The 14987-nt window shown below is 47.4% G+C and overlaps 1 protein-coding gene across 1 annotated transcript in view; it reads right to left on the bottom strand.

The window, feature by feature from the left end:
- The window catches only part of LOC146869334 (E3 ubiquitin-protein ligase TRIM39-like), a 184047-nt gene that overhangs the window by 130074 nt on the left and 38986 nt on the right, over nucleotides 1-14987 (bottom strand). The window contains exon 3 of the mRNA XM_085650672.1: nucleotides 7874-8104. Coding sequence (XP_085506798.1) covers nucleotides 7874-8104 — 231 coding nt within the window. The remainder of the gene's footprint in view (nucleotides 1-7873; nucleotides 8105-14987) is intronic.

The following is a 14987-nucleotide window of genomic DNA, read 5'->3' as shown; positions in this document are numbered from 1 at the left end:
GAGGACCTAACAAAAAATCCCTGAGATCCATGTCATCTGATAGAAGGGACAAGTGTTGTTTCACTTAAGACAGCTTTGAGGTTTTTAGCCACTCTAGACATAACGACCCGACACTGTAAGATGTCACCAGCCCGAGTGTTCTGTACATAGCGTGGGTCTGGCCTATGGATACTAAACCCTTTGGTGGTACCCCTGACTCTTGACTGACACCTATTTGTGTCGATAGGCCAAGCCAGCCATCCCTTCCAATTGGGGTCTGATGAATTGTAAGAACTATTATGCATCAGGGCATCTAGTGTATCCTCACTGTGTGATGTATAATTTTGCCAACCCTCAAAGTGTCTTTGTGAGGGAATTTGAGGTTTGCTCAAGTCCTTAATCTTATCTAACCCAAGACAGGAAGTCTGTTGCACAGTTTTGTTCAAGAATATTATCTGATGTGCTATGTACACATCATAGGAAACCCTATCCCATACTAGTCCCTCAGGAACTGGAACTGCTGTATGTTCACTAAGGAAAGGTCCCTCTGTTCAGGGTGGGATGATGCGTGCGGTTTCAGTACCAAGTTCACATGTTGTACTGTAGAGCATTCAGGTAGGTAATGCCTATTTATGAGCAAGAAAAAGACAGTCACTACACCAATATGAATAACTAGAAAAGGTAGACCAATTGCAATCCATAGCTGAAGCCATGGATAAATAAAATAAGTCTTTTTCAGCCAAAGGTAGAACTCACATATTCGTTGTTTGTAGGGAACAGGCGGTGGCGGTGACTCAGGTTCACCTGGATCCGATGAAAACTCATCAGAGTTGATGAAGTAGCCAGACACTGTCTGATCTATCTTTGGTAGCTCAGCAAGTTTTGTGGAACTGGCAGACGACTCGATTCGAGACATTCATATAGATGTCGGTATTTGGCCGAATTGAGTCGTCAAAAGTTATTAGTCTTTCCATCTGAACTTCCTGTATGGTAGCGAGAGGAGATCGATGGCTGCCCACGTGGCCAACTTTTGAGAATCTGCCACATAGTGTGGTTTGCTCAGATCAATTGAGACGAATCTCTAGCTTTTTGCAGCCAGCAAGGAGTGGAAGAAGTACTGTTCTTGTTCCTTCGATAGCCAGGACAGGTACAGGCACTCTGTAAGATGGTCTACATTCTTTTTTGTCCACAATGTTTTCTTTGACCAGATCCCAGACCTTCGGGATCCAGGCACGTCTTGCTGGAACAGTTTTCACTTTCCCAGTGGAGGTGCGTATTTCTTGGACATTGCTTTTTCATGCCTGGAATTCATTCAGTTACTGTAAAACAGCCACACGATCATTGATGTCAAATGGTTTTTCATCCGCCACTGTGCTGTCACTATAGAGGTAAGGTACCCACATCCTTATCCCAAACAGGACCTCATATGGGGTACGGCCCCCTAGGGATTTTCTTGGCATGTTTTTTAGTGCCCTCTGGACCCAATATAGGTAATTGACCCAACTGCCACCCAAGCCTAATACTGTAGCTGTTAAGGATTGCTTTAGGTCCCGGTTCTTCCTCTCCATAATCAAATTTCCCTGGGGAGGAGTACCGCAAGGTCACACCCAAACTTCCCATGGCTTCTTTGTATGCTCGAGAGCTAAACACATGGCCACGGTCAGAATGTAATATGTCAATTGCGTATATCCCGATGAAGACTAGCAAATCCTTTATAACAGTTCGGGCATCAGCCGAGCGCTGAGGCCAAATCCACAGGAATCTAGAGCATGAATCCCCTGCAACAAAGATGTACTTGTAAACCCCGTCAATTTGTAGGGGCCTGCAGTGGTCCAAATAGACACATGCAAGAGGTCTGTCTGATATCAGTAATGGTCTCTGTGGTGGACGTGGTATGGGGGAACCTTTCATCTGCTGACAGATGTTGCACCTGAGAACAAGGCTCTTAGTCTGTTTTGAAAGACATGGCCACCAATAACGCTGCTTCAATAGTAAAATCGTTGCAGCAACATCTGCATGTGCAGAGCCCATATCCTCGTGTGCAGCTAGAATCAATCCTAATCTGCGATCTATGTTTGGAATTACTCTATCCCCCACTCCAGAAGTTTGGGCATACAGAATGTTTTGTGCATCTAACTTGTAGGAGTACTTGAGTGGAAAACCTTTTGGCAAGGCAGAGCTGTTACTAGTGGAATTGACAGCTATCATTATCTGTCCGTCTATTCTCGTACTTGTACAAGTGATTGCAGCAACGTCAGCAGTTTGCACTTCATCAGCCACTGATTTCCCTTCTATGTGCATGCCAACACGCTGATGACTCAATGTGTGAATTACATGAGCCTGTGTCAAGCATTCCTTTAGCTTTGCCACCTGTTCCCAAAGCAATTTGTGATTTATTGTGCAACCTTTGGAATCTCTAAACCATTTTGTCTCCAATAGTGAAGATATTCATTGTATGACTGGACACAATAAAATGAATCACACACAATAAATGTGGGGAATTCTCAAACCGTATTTAGACGTGCCAGTTTCAGGGCTTTTAGTTCTGCCAGCTGTGCCGTACAATCTCCTAGAGACCGCGTTTGTGTATTGCTTGGACGGATCTTGCCGCCCCGGATACATCCCTTCACAATCGCACATGCTGTGCTGTATTGCTTTTTACTTCCTACAGCAGGCTGAGCAGAACCATCAGGCACAGAGGTAGGATGAGAGGCAATATTGTTAGCAAACAGTACGAAGTAAAGTAAACAGGTAAAAGGCATCCGTATTCGTTTGTTCTAAGTCTTTGTCTTTTATTTCAAATGCACTTGGTTTGCATCCTTAAAGACAGCCAACGCGTTTCGCCCAAGCAAAGGGCTTCTTCAGGGCAAAGATAATGCTGAATATATCGTGCCAGGATAGGGCACCACCAGGCCGTGATCAGCGAAGTGCGTCCGTGGTGGGACGCATTTAGGAAGTGAAACAGCCTCAGGCTCAGGGAACCGCCTATTATAACTTGTTTAACGCTTTCAGTGAAGGAAAGGTATCTTCAAGAGTAATTTGAACGTACGTTGGTTATCCCGCAGAGACTTGGACGCCAGCCGGTCATGGCTCGTACTGCTTGACACCGAATACAAATTACTCTTGAAGATACCTTTCCTTTACTCAAAGCGACTTTGGAGGTTGGACCTGCGCACATTTTTCAAAACAATTAGCTGCCAGGCTTTTCCCTTCACTTGAGTGCACATATCCCGAAAACAGGACATTGAGGTGGGCAATTTTTGATTTTCTAAAGTTGAATTTGTAGCCCAAAGTAGCGAACCACAGAATGATGTTGTTCACCCTGCTCAAGTGCTCCAATTATTCATCGTCCGTCAGATAAATATCATCTACATAGGACAATGCCTCCTCATCACAATTTTGAAGTAACTCTGATACTCCTGCTGAAAACAACCCAGGGCTGTTCTTATACCCTTTGGGCAATCTACAAAATTGGCTTTGTATGCCTAGGGCCGAAAATGCTGTCAAATATCTGCTTTCAGGTGCTACATTTTGGCAGAAGAATCCATTTACAATATCAAGTGTTGTTTCGTATTTTATCTGCACAATATTGTTCTTTAATGCGGCACTGTGTGCATTTTGTACTGCAAATGTTCATGTGTTTAAATGCTGGAAGTCTAAAACTAGACCATATGAATTGTCGGGTTTCATTACCGGAAACAAAGGATTATTCATTGAAGAGGTGCAATTTTCAATCACACCCTGGTATTCAAGTTGATCTCAGATCTCGCTGACTTGTTTCTTTGCTTCATGTTTTATTGGGTACTGCCTCTGTGGAGTTGGAGTAGTTTTTAATGGTATTTCGTGGTGAGGTGACTCAGGATCCCACCCAACAGGATTGCAGTAAAGTGCCAGAGCTAGCGCTAACGCCCACTCCTGCGCATATGAATGTTTGAGTGACTCTGGAACGAGGTAGGAGAATCCTGGTAAAATTACTTCTTCACCTTTGGGGCAATCCATGACGAACTCAGGTGGCCAATCTCTCTCAGCCAAAAGGATGTCGTATCCATATGTCAGGTTCTCCCAAAAGAGACTCTTAACTTTCCTGGGTATGTTTCCATTCATTTATGGAGTGTTATTTCGTGTAAACAATGTGGGACACTTACCCGTGTATCAGGTGTTTTCACCATGAAATGTTCATTGAACGCTGCGGTTACCAGAAATTCCATCAGGTTCTCGTAAGCTATTGTTACTTTTGCTGCGCTCTCTAACATCATCAGAGCCCACTCCCCATTCAGAGTCCTCAGTAGCCTAGGCATGTCTTATTTTTAGGCCAGCTACCTTCTTTTTAAATTGAGGTTTAGTTTTGGGTTTTTCTTCTTCTTTGATAATGTAGTCTGAAGTGCGATGTGTCCCCCTTTTTGGCTTGATTCGCTCCTCTGATCTGTGTTCTGACCATCCTTCCCTTTCTGGGTGTTTAGATGAACCCTGAAAGGAACAAGAGGAACGTGTATCAGTATCCTGATACCTGACAGGTCTTTTTATGTTGTCACGATTCCTAAGGTTATACGTTTTTTTCAGAGGGCTCCTGTTGAGGAGACCCACCCGGTGATCTTGGTGAATTTTGCTTATTATTTTTTTATTGTTTATTATCCCATTTATTTTTAGAAAAATCGGGTGCTTGCTTCAAGTTAGCCTTTTCAGGATTACCCACCACTTGTGGTTTCCCAGGTTTGGCTACCAAATTATCTCTATCCAGTGAAGCATATGTTTCTTCGATAATCTTAGGTAGTTCTCTTTCCTGTTGTGCAGGAGTGCATTCCGTTAAGTGTTGACATATAGTCACCGCTGCTGCCTCCCCTCATATGTTACTTAATATACTTGCTGATACTTGGGAAAAGTTGCCCATCAGTTTCATCACCAAGTCCAAGGCAGGTTCTGCCCTGTACTCATTCTGTATTTGTTTAAATACATCAGGTATAACTGCTATTGAGGAGGTACCATACCGTCTGATGTACACTGCAGCGAAAATTGTACCCCAAGTGGTACAATCCTTTATTGAGGTACCCATCCCCATTGGCAAGCAAATTGTTAACATTCTCTGTTTTTCCTGCAGGACCGTATAGGGGAAATACTGCTTCCAGCTGTGCTATTTTTTGTAGGATCCATAACGGGATTTGCTCCTACTTGGTGAGCATTCTTCCCATAATCACGTTCCACGTTTGTGGGCTGATAGTGGGGGTAGTCAATTGAGGTTGACCATCTGGAGCAGCCCATGCAGGTTGTAGTGTGAGTGTTCGCATCACGAACTGTGTGAGGTTTTTGTATAGTTTTACTATGTCTCTGTAAAGTGTACGTTATTCTGCTGCTGGTAATGCATCACTGTCTGGATGCGGTGTGTAAGCCGCAAGGACCGGCCAGGTCGCTCCTTCTCTGCTCAGCGGACCGAGTCTCACATCTGCTGTGGTGAGTGGGAGGCCGCCTTTAAACCAATTAATATGTTCTTGATATGTTAACGGGACTTCTATGTCCACATATGGAAAGTATTCATCTGGTACTTCACCTTTAATGTAAGAATGAAATATATGTGTGTGTGCATCTGCAGGCGGGAATCTAACCCATGAATAGAATACCTCTGATCTGAATGCTTCGTCTGCCTCAATCACGAAGGTAACACTACAATCTGTTGCCTGAAGGCCATGTTGCAATAATTTCAGAGTAACTGCATGTCTGCAATTTTTTACAATGTTAAGAGCTCCTTCCACCTCACCATCCTCTGTACTTGGAACACTGGTGCCAGCCTCCCCGTTGTTAGAAATTGTAAAGGGGAAGTAGCAGTAGTAGTAGTAGTCGATCTTTATTCGATTTATAAAATCATAAGAGATACAGCTTCATACAATACATATATATCAAACACAGGCCAAATCAATGTATAATACAATGTAATAGTTCAAACCCACATTGTTGATCACAATGTTATTGCCTAGCAACTGTGTTAATTTTTGTTAAAACCAATTTTAAATAAAAATAATATCATTTAAAAGTGGCACTATAGGGCACACTTGATTAATGGAACGATAACATTGAGAATCAGCCATAAAATTATTAAAGTGCAAATGCATTGATCGCCTTCTCCACTTTCTGGAGGGTAGTCCTTCTAGGCAGCTTATACCAAGCGCCCGTTTTGTTTGCGAACAATAAAGTGCACAATCATTCACAATGTGATAAAGTGCAAATGCATTGATCGCTTGTAGATCTCAAATACATAGGATATGTATACAGGGTTTCCAAACTAGGTATGCCATACTAAGATCCACAGTAAGGGGAAGTAAGAAAAAAGAGATAAAGGTTTGCACAACGTTGGGAACTATTATCCTTCAAGCTTGATTTAACCTACAGCCAATAGGGTGTACCTACTCAGATGAGGTGGATTTCCCTTCCCACTCAGATGTTTCTGATTAAATGGGAGTAGGTGTCTCTGAGAAAGCACAACTTAACTACTCAGATTTGAACATTAAATAAGAACTAAATCAACGTTGGCGGTGCCATGTCGTGTAGTTCCTAAAAATACATAGGATCTGCGCATTTGTTGGGCAGCATAAGCTAAGTGCTTGGTGTCAAGACTGATTCTGGACACCCCCGCAGGATATGTTGTTCTATAGTCCTGCTAGCTCACAGTGCAACCATAAGCCCCTAACATTACCAAGGAGCAAATCATTTCTGGAAACCACTGAATATGACAAACCTGACCCCGCAGGGATCGTGGAAACAGTACAGTATTTTCCACTCTGTCACTTGGGCTCATTTAGTCTCAGAGAGATACACAGAATAAATAAATAATGGTGACGTTTTCAATAAGCATTCATTGAACCTGCGTCATTCTAGTGTAAAACATATGTGCTGCAGCACCCATTAGACAGAAGCAAAGGTATAAGATTATGAGCACCAAAAGAGTAAAAAGTAGATATATTTCTACCTTGGCGCTAAAGCAATGAATATATGCAAGCATATATAAAACAGTAATCTTAGCGCACTCCCAATAATGCAGACCCTATCTAAGTGTACCTAAATGCACCTAACAGGTATATAGATGTGAAGCATGTATGTGTGTGTAAAAGCCAAGAATCCCCTAGGAAAGAGCCAACCCCATTACTTGGTGGGAGAGATTGAAGGACCCCATCTTGGTCTCGGGTTGGACACCCGCAAGGGATGTCAGACCGCTGCATGTCAAAATATCAGCCTGCAGGACACAGTGCCAGCATGGACGTGTCTCCTCTGTATGCCCAGTGGAGGAGTAGTTCTTTTATACCCAAAAAGGTACCCATAGGGGTTCTACCTCGATCGATATCTTAAGGTAGCAATTATGTAAATTGGCTTTAATCAATAATTGCAATTAAGCACAGTAGTCCTGTCGTCCAAGAGTGACGATAGAGGTGACTTTTGTACAGAGTTAATTTTACAGAGTTTGCAGGGGATTAAGATATGGTACTAAGAATCCTCATGCATAATAAATGAGGGAAGTTTTCGAAAAATACCACACAACATTTATACAGCACATAACTAGGCAAAAGGTAAGCGCTAGTGACGGTATGTAGAGAAAGGTAGGATGAATGTAGGTGAAAGGTCGCCTTACTACTTAGGCCTAGCTTATGAAGCATGACAACTGGAAGTGCTTGTTGTGTTACATTAACTTGTATATAACACTGTAAGAGGTCACTGTAAATTTCAGCTTTCAGCATCAAGTAGGCCAATGTAAATTATCCATGTCTGTATATTGTGTGTGGCTGTCAGTGTGCATGGCGTCACTGTGCATTGACCCAGCCAGGAGATCATGTGTGTCATACACGTAATGCTTCACACAAAGTATGAATATTTCACTTCCTTCTTTTGTTTTATTTACCAAACTGTATCTCACCTTCAGGAGTTCCCACGCTGACATCTCACACTTCTTCTCTATCTCCTTTATCAGGGCATTGAGAGACGTCATTTGATTGGACACTTGGGTGATATTTGCATTTTCTACCAAGGTAATTTTGTTCTCCATCTCCTTCAGTCTCCTGCGCAGTGATTGCTCATTCTCTTTCAGCAGCTGCCGCAGTTTTTTAAACTCAGATTCAATTTTCTTCTTCTCAGCTCTTAGCTTGTTCTGTCAGAAACAAAGAAAAGCTGGTCAGAAATCAAAAAGCTTTTTGCAAGCCTTCTTAGAGTGGGAGTCCAGAAGGATGGTGGAGGGGTCTCCAACAAATCAGACCACTAGCGTGCTTTCCCTAATTTCTGAACAGCAATCCCTTACTACCTTCCCTTCTATCGTCTTACGTCCTTCTCACACTCCTGCCCTCCCCTTCCCTCAGAAACCGCACAACCTGTATAGACGCCAGATTTTGTGAAGCTGCAGAGACGCTCGATCCATGGAGAGAGTGCAAGGAAGAGAACCCACCGCAGGCAGAGACAGTGAAAGACCCAGAGACAGGTTGAGTGGAGAGACTGGCTGAAGTCAAGTGTGAGTGGATGTGACTGGCACACGAGAATGTAAAAGAGGTAGGGCTTGGAAGTTCAGTACTTGGGATGGAAGAAACAAGTTCTGGGCAGTGTGGGCTGCAGCTGTTCTGCCAGGACACTGGATGTGCTCACCCAGAAAGGCACTCCAAGGGGGTATCCTACTATATCCCTCATTCAGAGTGATGGGGAACCAGTAATGTGGTAATTTCGATGTCAGAATGATAAAGATATTATGTGTTTTCTGTTATCGAATGGAGAGTTACCAGATAAACCAATTTTACAGCACTGTTTCTACAGGTAATTCACAAATTCCTATAGAGTGAAGAGGTTGGCTAGATATCTTGTCCAATTCTAAGATAGGTGGCTGTGAGTTATCGGGTGAGTTATGTGGCTTAGAGCAGGAGGCTGTGTGTTGCCAATCAAGCAATAAGGTTTGGCAAAGCGTAGCTACTCACACGTCTCAAGGAGCAGAGGGGGGGGGCGGCTCCGTTGGGTGCTGAGGTCATCTGAAGAGTCAGGTCTTGAGGTAGTTCCTGAACTGGAGCAGTGTAGGAACTTGTCGGTGGTAGAGGGGGGAGGTCGTTCTAGGCCTTGGCTGCGAGGTAGAAGGACTTTCCTCCCGTTCTGGTGCTGTAATTGCGTGGGATGGTGGCCAGAGAGAGGTCAGCTGATTGGAGGTAACTCTTGGGTGCATGGAAGGAGAGGCGGTTGTTTAGGTATGCTAGTCTGATGTTGTGGAGAGCCTTGTATGCATGAGTGGGGAGCTTGAAGGTTATTCTTCTTTTGATGGGGAGCTAGTGGTGATCGCGGAGGTGTTGAGTGATATGGTTGTGAGGGGGGATGTCTAGGATCAGTCTGGTTGCAGCGTTCTGTAAGGTCTGGAGTTTGCAAAGTAATTTCTTGTTGATTCCAGCATAGAGAGCTGCCGTAGTACAGTCTGCTACTGATGAGGGCGTGCATGACAGTTTTTCTGGATTCGGATGGGATCCATCTGAACGTCTGAGTATGCGGAGGGGGTTGAAGCAAACCAAGGATACGGCGTTGATCTGGTGGTTCATCGTGAGCGGTAAGTCAAGTATGATGCCGAGGTTTCATGCGTGGTTGGTCGGAGTGGGGGGTTTCCGAGGGCGGGGGGGCCACCAGGCATTGTCCCACACGGAGGGGTGGAGCCAAGGATGAGGGCTTCTGTTTTCTCAGAGTAGATTTTCAGGCAGTTCTTCTTCATCCAGGTGGTGACGGCTTTCATCCCTTCTAGGAAGTTGTGCCTGGTGATAGTGGGTTCTTTGGTGAGGTAGAGAATGAGGTGTTGTCGGCGTAGGAGACAATGTTTAGCCCGTGGTTTCTGAAGATGGCTGCAAGGGGGGCCATGTAGATTTTGAAGAGGGTGGTACTGAGGGAGGATCACAGGGGCACTCCACATCTGGTCTCTGTTGGTTACGATAGGTAGGGCTTGACTGGCTGAGTTCTGTTTGTAAGAAATGAGCATATCCAGTCAAGGAAGCAAAATTCCACTCTCAAGGACAAGGGAGGAGAATGTCACCTGCCACCTGATAATAGAGGAGCATAGCCACGTCTCCAATGGATAACAACCACAACCTTGAATATCGATCAGGGGAGAATACAATACATAACAAAGTACATATAGACAAAAATATAATACAAATACAGTATTTATTTCAAGAAATAGGACAAATAATATTTGGTTTTCAAGAAGATATATGTCAAAGCAAGTCAAAAAACAAAAAAAAAACACGCAAAAGCATAAGTACATTAAATATAAATAGACAATAAAGAGGATAAACAATTTAACCAAAGCTGATTGAATGGTAGAATAAACAATGAATCATATCCCCACAAAAAGAGCTCTATACAATAAAATAAACAAATACAGACACATATATTTCCATCAGTCTTACCAATCAAACACTCCGCATTCTCGCATCCATCAAGTGAAACAATTCATATAAACAACAAACCATATATATATAAAAAGAAGACAGAAAACCAGAATTTGTATATTGGGCTATAATACAAGTAACAAGTATTCCCAATAGTGTATAGCCCACTAGGTCCCGTCTTGCACGGTGCCAGTCAAGGGCCTTTCCGTGGATGCCGGCGTTGTGGAGTCTGGGTGGCTAGTGTGTGGTGGGAAACGGTGTTTAAGGCAGCTGAGAGGTCAAGGAGGATGATGGCAGCTGTTTGGCCCTGGTCGATGTTCTTGGTGAAGGCGAGTAGGGCGGTCTCGATACTGTGGTTGATGCGGAATCCGGATTGGGAGATGTCCAGGACATTGTTGACTGGGGTGAAGTTTGCTAGCTGGGTGTTGATGGCCTTTTCGATGACCTTGGCTGGGAATGGAAGCAGGGAGATGGGCCTGAAGTTCTTGAAGTCCATCGGGTCTGCAGAGGGTTTCTTCAGGAGGGGGTTGACTTCAGCGTGTTTCCAGTCATCGGGGAATGTGGCGGTTTCGAGGGAGCACTAGATCATCCAGTGTAGTTCGGGAGCGATGGCTGTGGTGGCTCTGTGGAAGATGTGGGGTGGGCTGGGGTCTGAGGGTGCTCCGGAGTGGATTCTCTTCATAGTCTTTAGGGTGTCTTCTGTCGTGAGCGGGGTCCAAGTGAGCAAGGTCTGTTGGGTGGTGTCGCTGGGGGTGGGAGCTGGAGCAGTGCGAAGGTCTTGGTTGTCGAAATTGTCATAGATCATCTTAATCTTGAGGTAAAAAAGGTGCAGAATTTGTTGCAGAGGACATGGGAGGGTGGGACGTCTGCTGTTTCGCTGTTGGGTTTGGCAAATTCCTTGATGATGGAGAAGAGTTCTTTGGTGTTGTGGTCATTGGTGAGGATTCGGTCTTGCTTTGTGGATTTGATGAGTTGGTGGTGTGCTGTGGTGGCTGCTCTGTAGGCAATGCGTGTTTCTTGGGTTCTGTTGTTCCTCTACATCTTTTTGAGTCGTCTGCAGGAGCGCTTGGATTCTTGGAGTGCAGAGGTGAACCAGCTTACTTTCTGGATGTGTTGTCCTGTGGCTTTCTTGAAGGGGGTGAGTGTGTCGGCACAGTTTGTGGTCCAGTGGTGGAGGTTGTGTGCCATTATGTTCACGTCTGGCATCGTTGGTGGTGGGGTGCTGATGAGGGCGGAGGCGAGCTGGTCTTCGGTGAATTTGTTCCAGCTTCTACGGGCGAGGCGGTGGGCGTGCTTGTGTACAGTGGGTTATCAGAAGGAGAAGTGGATTGAGTGGTGGTCTGTCCAGAGGAGTTCCGTGGTGTCGCTGTTTCCTTCTGAGAAGACGGGGTCAAGTGTGTGTCCTGCTGTGTGCATGGGGGCGGTGACCAGTTGCCTCATTTCTATGTTGCCGAGGTTCTCTAGGAGAGTGATGTGTTGGGGTCGTCGTGGTTGTCCAGGTGGAAGTTTAGGTCTCTGAGTAGGACGTAGTCAGTGGAGGCGAAGGCGTGGGGTGCAATGAGGTCGGCAATGGTGTCGGTGTAAGGATCGCGGGGGCCGGGTGATGAGGGTCGTTTTAGGGTTGGTCTGGATCTGGAAGTGGAGATGTTCCATGAGGGTCGTAGTGTCGTCTGGCCCAGTGGTTGTCATGCGGGGGGTGCTTTTGTGTACGATGGCGATGCCTCCTCGGCAGGTGGGGTGGTCTTTCTGCAGGATCTTGTATCCATCAGGAATGGAGGTGGCGATGTCGGGTGCAGAGTTGGCATTGGTCCAGGTTTCTGTGAGGAAGGTGACGTCAGGTGCGTGGGTGTTGAGCAGGTCCCTGATTTTTATGGCGTGCTTGTGTAGGGAGTGCACACTAAGGAGGATGCAGTTGAATTGTTTGTGAGTGGTAATGTCCAGTAGGCTGGGGGCTGCTGCTGGGGTCAGGAGGAGCAGCGGCAGTGTCAATCAATCAATCATGAAATTTGTATAGCGCGCTACTCACCCGGGAGGGTCTCAAGGCGCTGGGGGAGGGGTAGGTCACTGCTCGAACAGCCAGGTCTTGAGCTGCTTCCTGAAGGAGAGATGGTCTTGGGTTCGCCGAAGGTGGGTGGGGAGGGAGTTCCAAGTCTTGGCTGCCAGGTCAAGAAGGATCTTCCTCCGGCGGTGGCTTTGCGGATGCGTGGTACGGTGGCGAGTGCGTGGCTGGTCGATCGTAGCTGGCGGGTGGGCGTGTAGAAGGTCATGCGGTGGTTGAGGTACTTGGGGCCCAGGTTGTGGAGAGCCTTGTGTGCGTGGGTGAGGAGTCTGAACGTGATTCTCTTGCTGACGGGGAGCCAGTGCAGGTCTCTCAGGTGTCCGGTGATGTGGCTGTGTCGGGGGATGTCGAGGATGAGTCGTGCAGAGGCGTTCTGGATGCGTTGGAGTCTTTTTTGGAGTTTGGCGGTTGTTCCGGCGTAGAGGGTGTTCCCGTAGTCTAGTCGGCTGGTGAAGAGTGCTTGGGTGACGGTCTTCCTGGTTTCCGTGGGGATCCATCTGAAGATCTTGCGAAGCATGCGCAGGGTGTTGAAGCACGAGGATGAGACGGCGTTGACTTGTCTGGTCATTGACAGGGAGGAGTCCAGGATGAAGCCCAGGTTTCGTGCGTGGTCCGTTGGTTTGGGAGCGGTGCCCAGGGCCGGGGGCCACCAGGAGTCATCCCAGGCGGAGGGTGATGATCCCAGGATGAGGACTTCCGTCTTGTCTGAGTTCAGTTTAAGGCGGCTGTTTCTCATCCAGTCGGCGACGTCTTTCATCCCTTCGTGTAGGTTGGCTCTGGCGGTGGTGGGGTTGTTGGTGAGGGAGAGGATGAGCTGGGTGTCGTCGGCGTAGGAGATGATGTTGAGGTTGTGCTGGCGTGCGATGGCAGCGAGGGGGCTCATGTAGACATTGAAGAGGGTTGGGCTGAGTGAAGATCCTTGTGGTACGCCGCAGATGACTTCGGTGGCCTCGGATCTGAACGGAGGGAGGCGGACTCTCTGGGTTCTTCCTGTGAGGAACGAGATGATCCACTCCAGCGCTTTCTCTCGGATTCCGACGTTGTTGAGGCGCTTCACTAGGGTGCGGTGGCAGACGGTGTCGAATGCTGCAGAGAGGTCCAGGAGGATGAGGGCCGCTGTTTCCCCGTTGTCGATCAGGGTTCTGATGTCGTCGGTGGCGGCGATGAGGGCGGTCTCGGTGCTGTGGTTGGCCCGAAACCCGGACTGCGAGGGGTCGAGGGATCCGTTCGTCTCGAGGAAGGCGGCAAGCTGTTTGTTGACGGTCTTCTCGATGACTTTGGCCGGAAAAGGAAGGAGTGAGATGGGACGGTAGTTCTTGAGGTCGGTGGGGTCCGCCGTTGGTTTATTCAGGAGGGCGGTCAGCTCGGCGTGCTTCCAGCTCTCTGGGAAGGTGGCGGTGTGGAAGGAGGAGTTGATGGTGTCTCTGAGATGGGGTGCGATGGTGGCGTCGGCTTTGTTGAAGACGTGGTGTGGGCACGGGTCGGTTGGTGATCCGGAGTGGATGGTGTTCATCGTGCGGGTGGTGTCTTCGGTGGTGATCGGGGTCCAGTTGCAGAGGGTGGTGGTGGCGGGCTCTGGTTCGGTGGTAGGGTGTGTGGTCTGTGCATCGAAGCTGTTGTGTTTGTCGGCGATCTTGCGGTGGAAGAACGGGGTGAGTGAGTTGCAGAGGTCTTGCGAGGGAGTGATGTCGTCGTTTCCGGCGCTGGGGTTGGAGAACTCTTTGACGATGCTGAAGAGTTCCTTGCTGTCGTGGGTGTTGTTGTCCAGTCATTCTTTGAGTGCCGTCTTCTTGGTGGCGCGGATCAGCTGATGGTGTTGCGGATGGCGTGCTTGAGGGCGGTCCTGTTGTCTGTGGTGTGGTCGAGCCGCCAGGCTTTCTCGAGGGTGCGCCAGTTCTTCTTGGATTCCTTGAGTTTGTTGGTGAACCAGGGGGTGTTCTTGCTGCCGGGTCTGCTGGGAGGGTTCTTTAGTGGTGCGAGGTCATCGGCGCAGGCGGTCAGCCACTTGGTGAGGTTGCTGGCTGCTTCGTTGGGGTCCGTTGTGCTGGTCGGAGTGTTCTGGCTGAGGGAGGCGGTGAGCTGCTCGGAGGTGATCTTGCTCGAGCTTCGGCGGGGAACCTGTTGCGGGTGGTGGTGGGTCGTAGTTCTTCTGAAGCTGAAGTGGACGCAGCTGTGGCCGGTCCAGTGGAGTCCGGTAGCGTGGCTGAAGGAGATATGCTTGGCAGGAGCAGGAGCCTGCGGGTGGAGGAGATCCTTGAACACCTAGTAAGTGGAGAGCTCAGTGGGGATCAGAGGGCAGCACTTAGTGGTGGAGCTGCGCGGGGGAGAGCAGTCAAACTGACCAGGCTACAGTGTGACGTACCCCATTATCAGTCTTTGTGGTATAAGTGAGGCACGTCACACTGTAGCTTGGAGCAGGTGCCTGTATGTTATCAAGTGAGGTACATCATACTGTAGCTTAGAACAGGAGCCTGTGTGTTATCAGGTAAGTTATATCACCCTGCAGCTTAGGGCAGGAGCTTGTGTGCCATCAGGTGAGGTATGTCACGCTGTGGCTTAGAGCAGGAGGCTGT

Source organism: Triturus cristatus, chromosome 1_1 (assembly GCF_964204655.1).
Source record: "Triturus cristatus chromosome 1_1, aTriCri1.1, whole genome shotgun sequence".
Taxonomy (NCBI): domain Eukaryota; kingdom Metazoa; phylum Chordata; class Amphibia; order Caudata; family Salamandridae; genus Triturus; species Triturus cristatus.
Note: the sequence above shows the minus strand (reverse complement) of the source record. Positions and strands in the feature narration are given on the sequence as shown.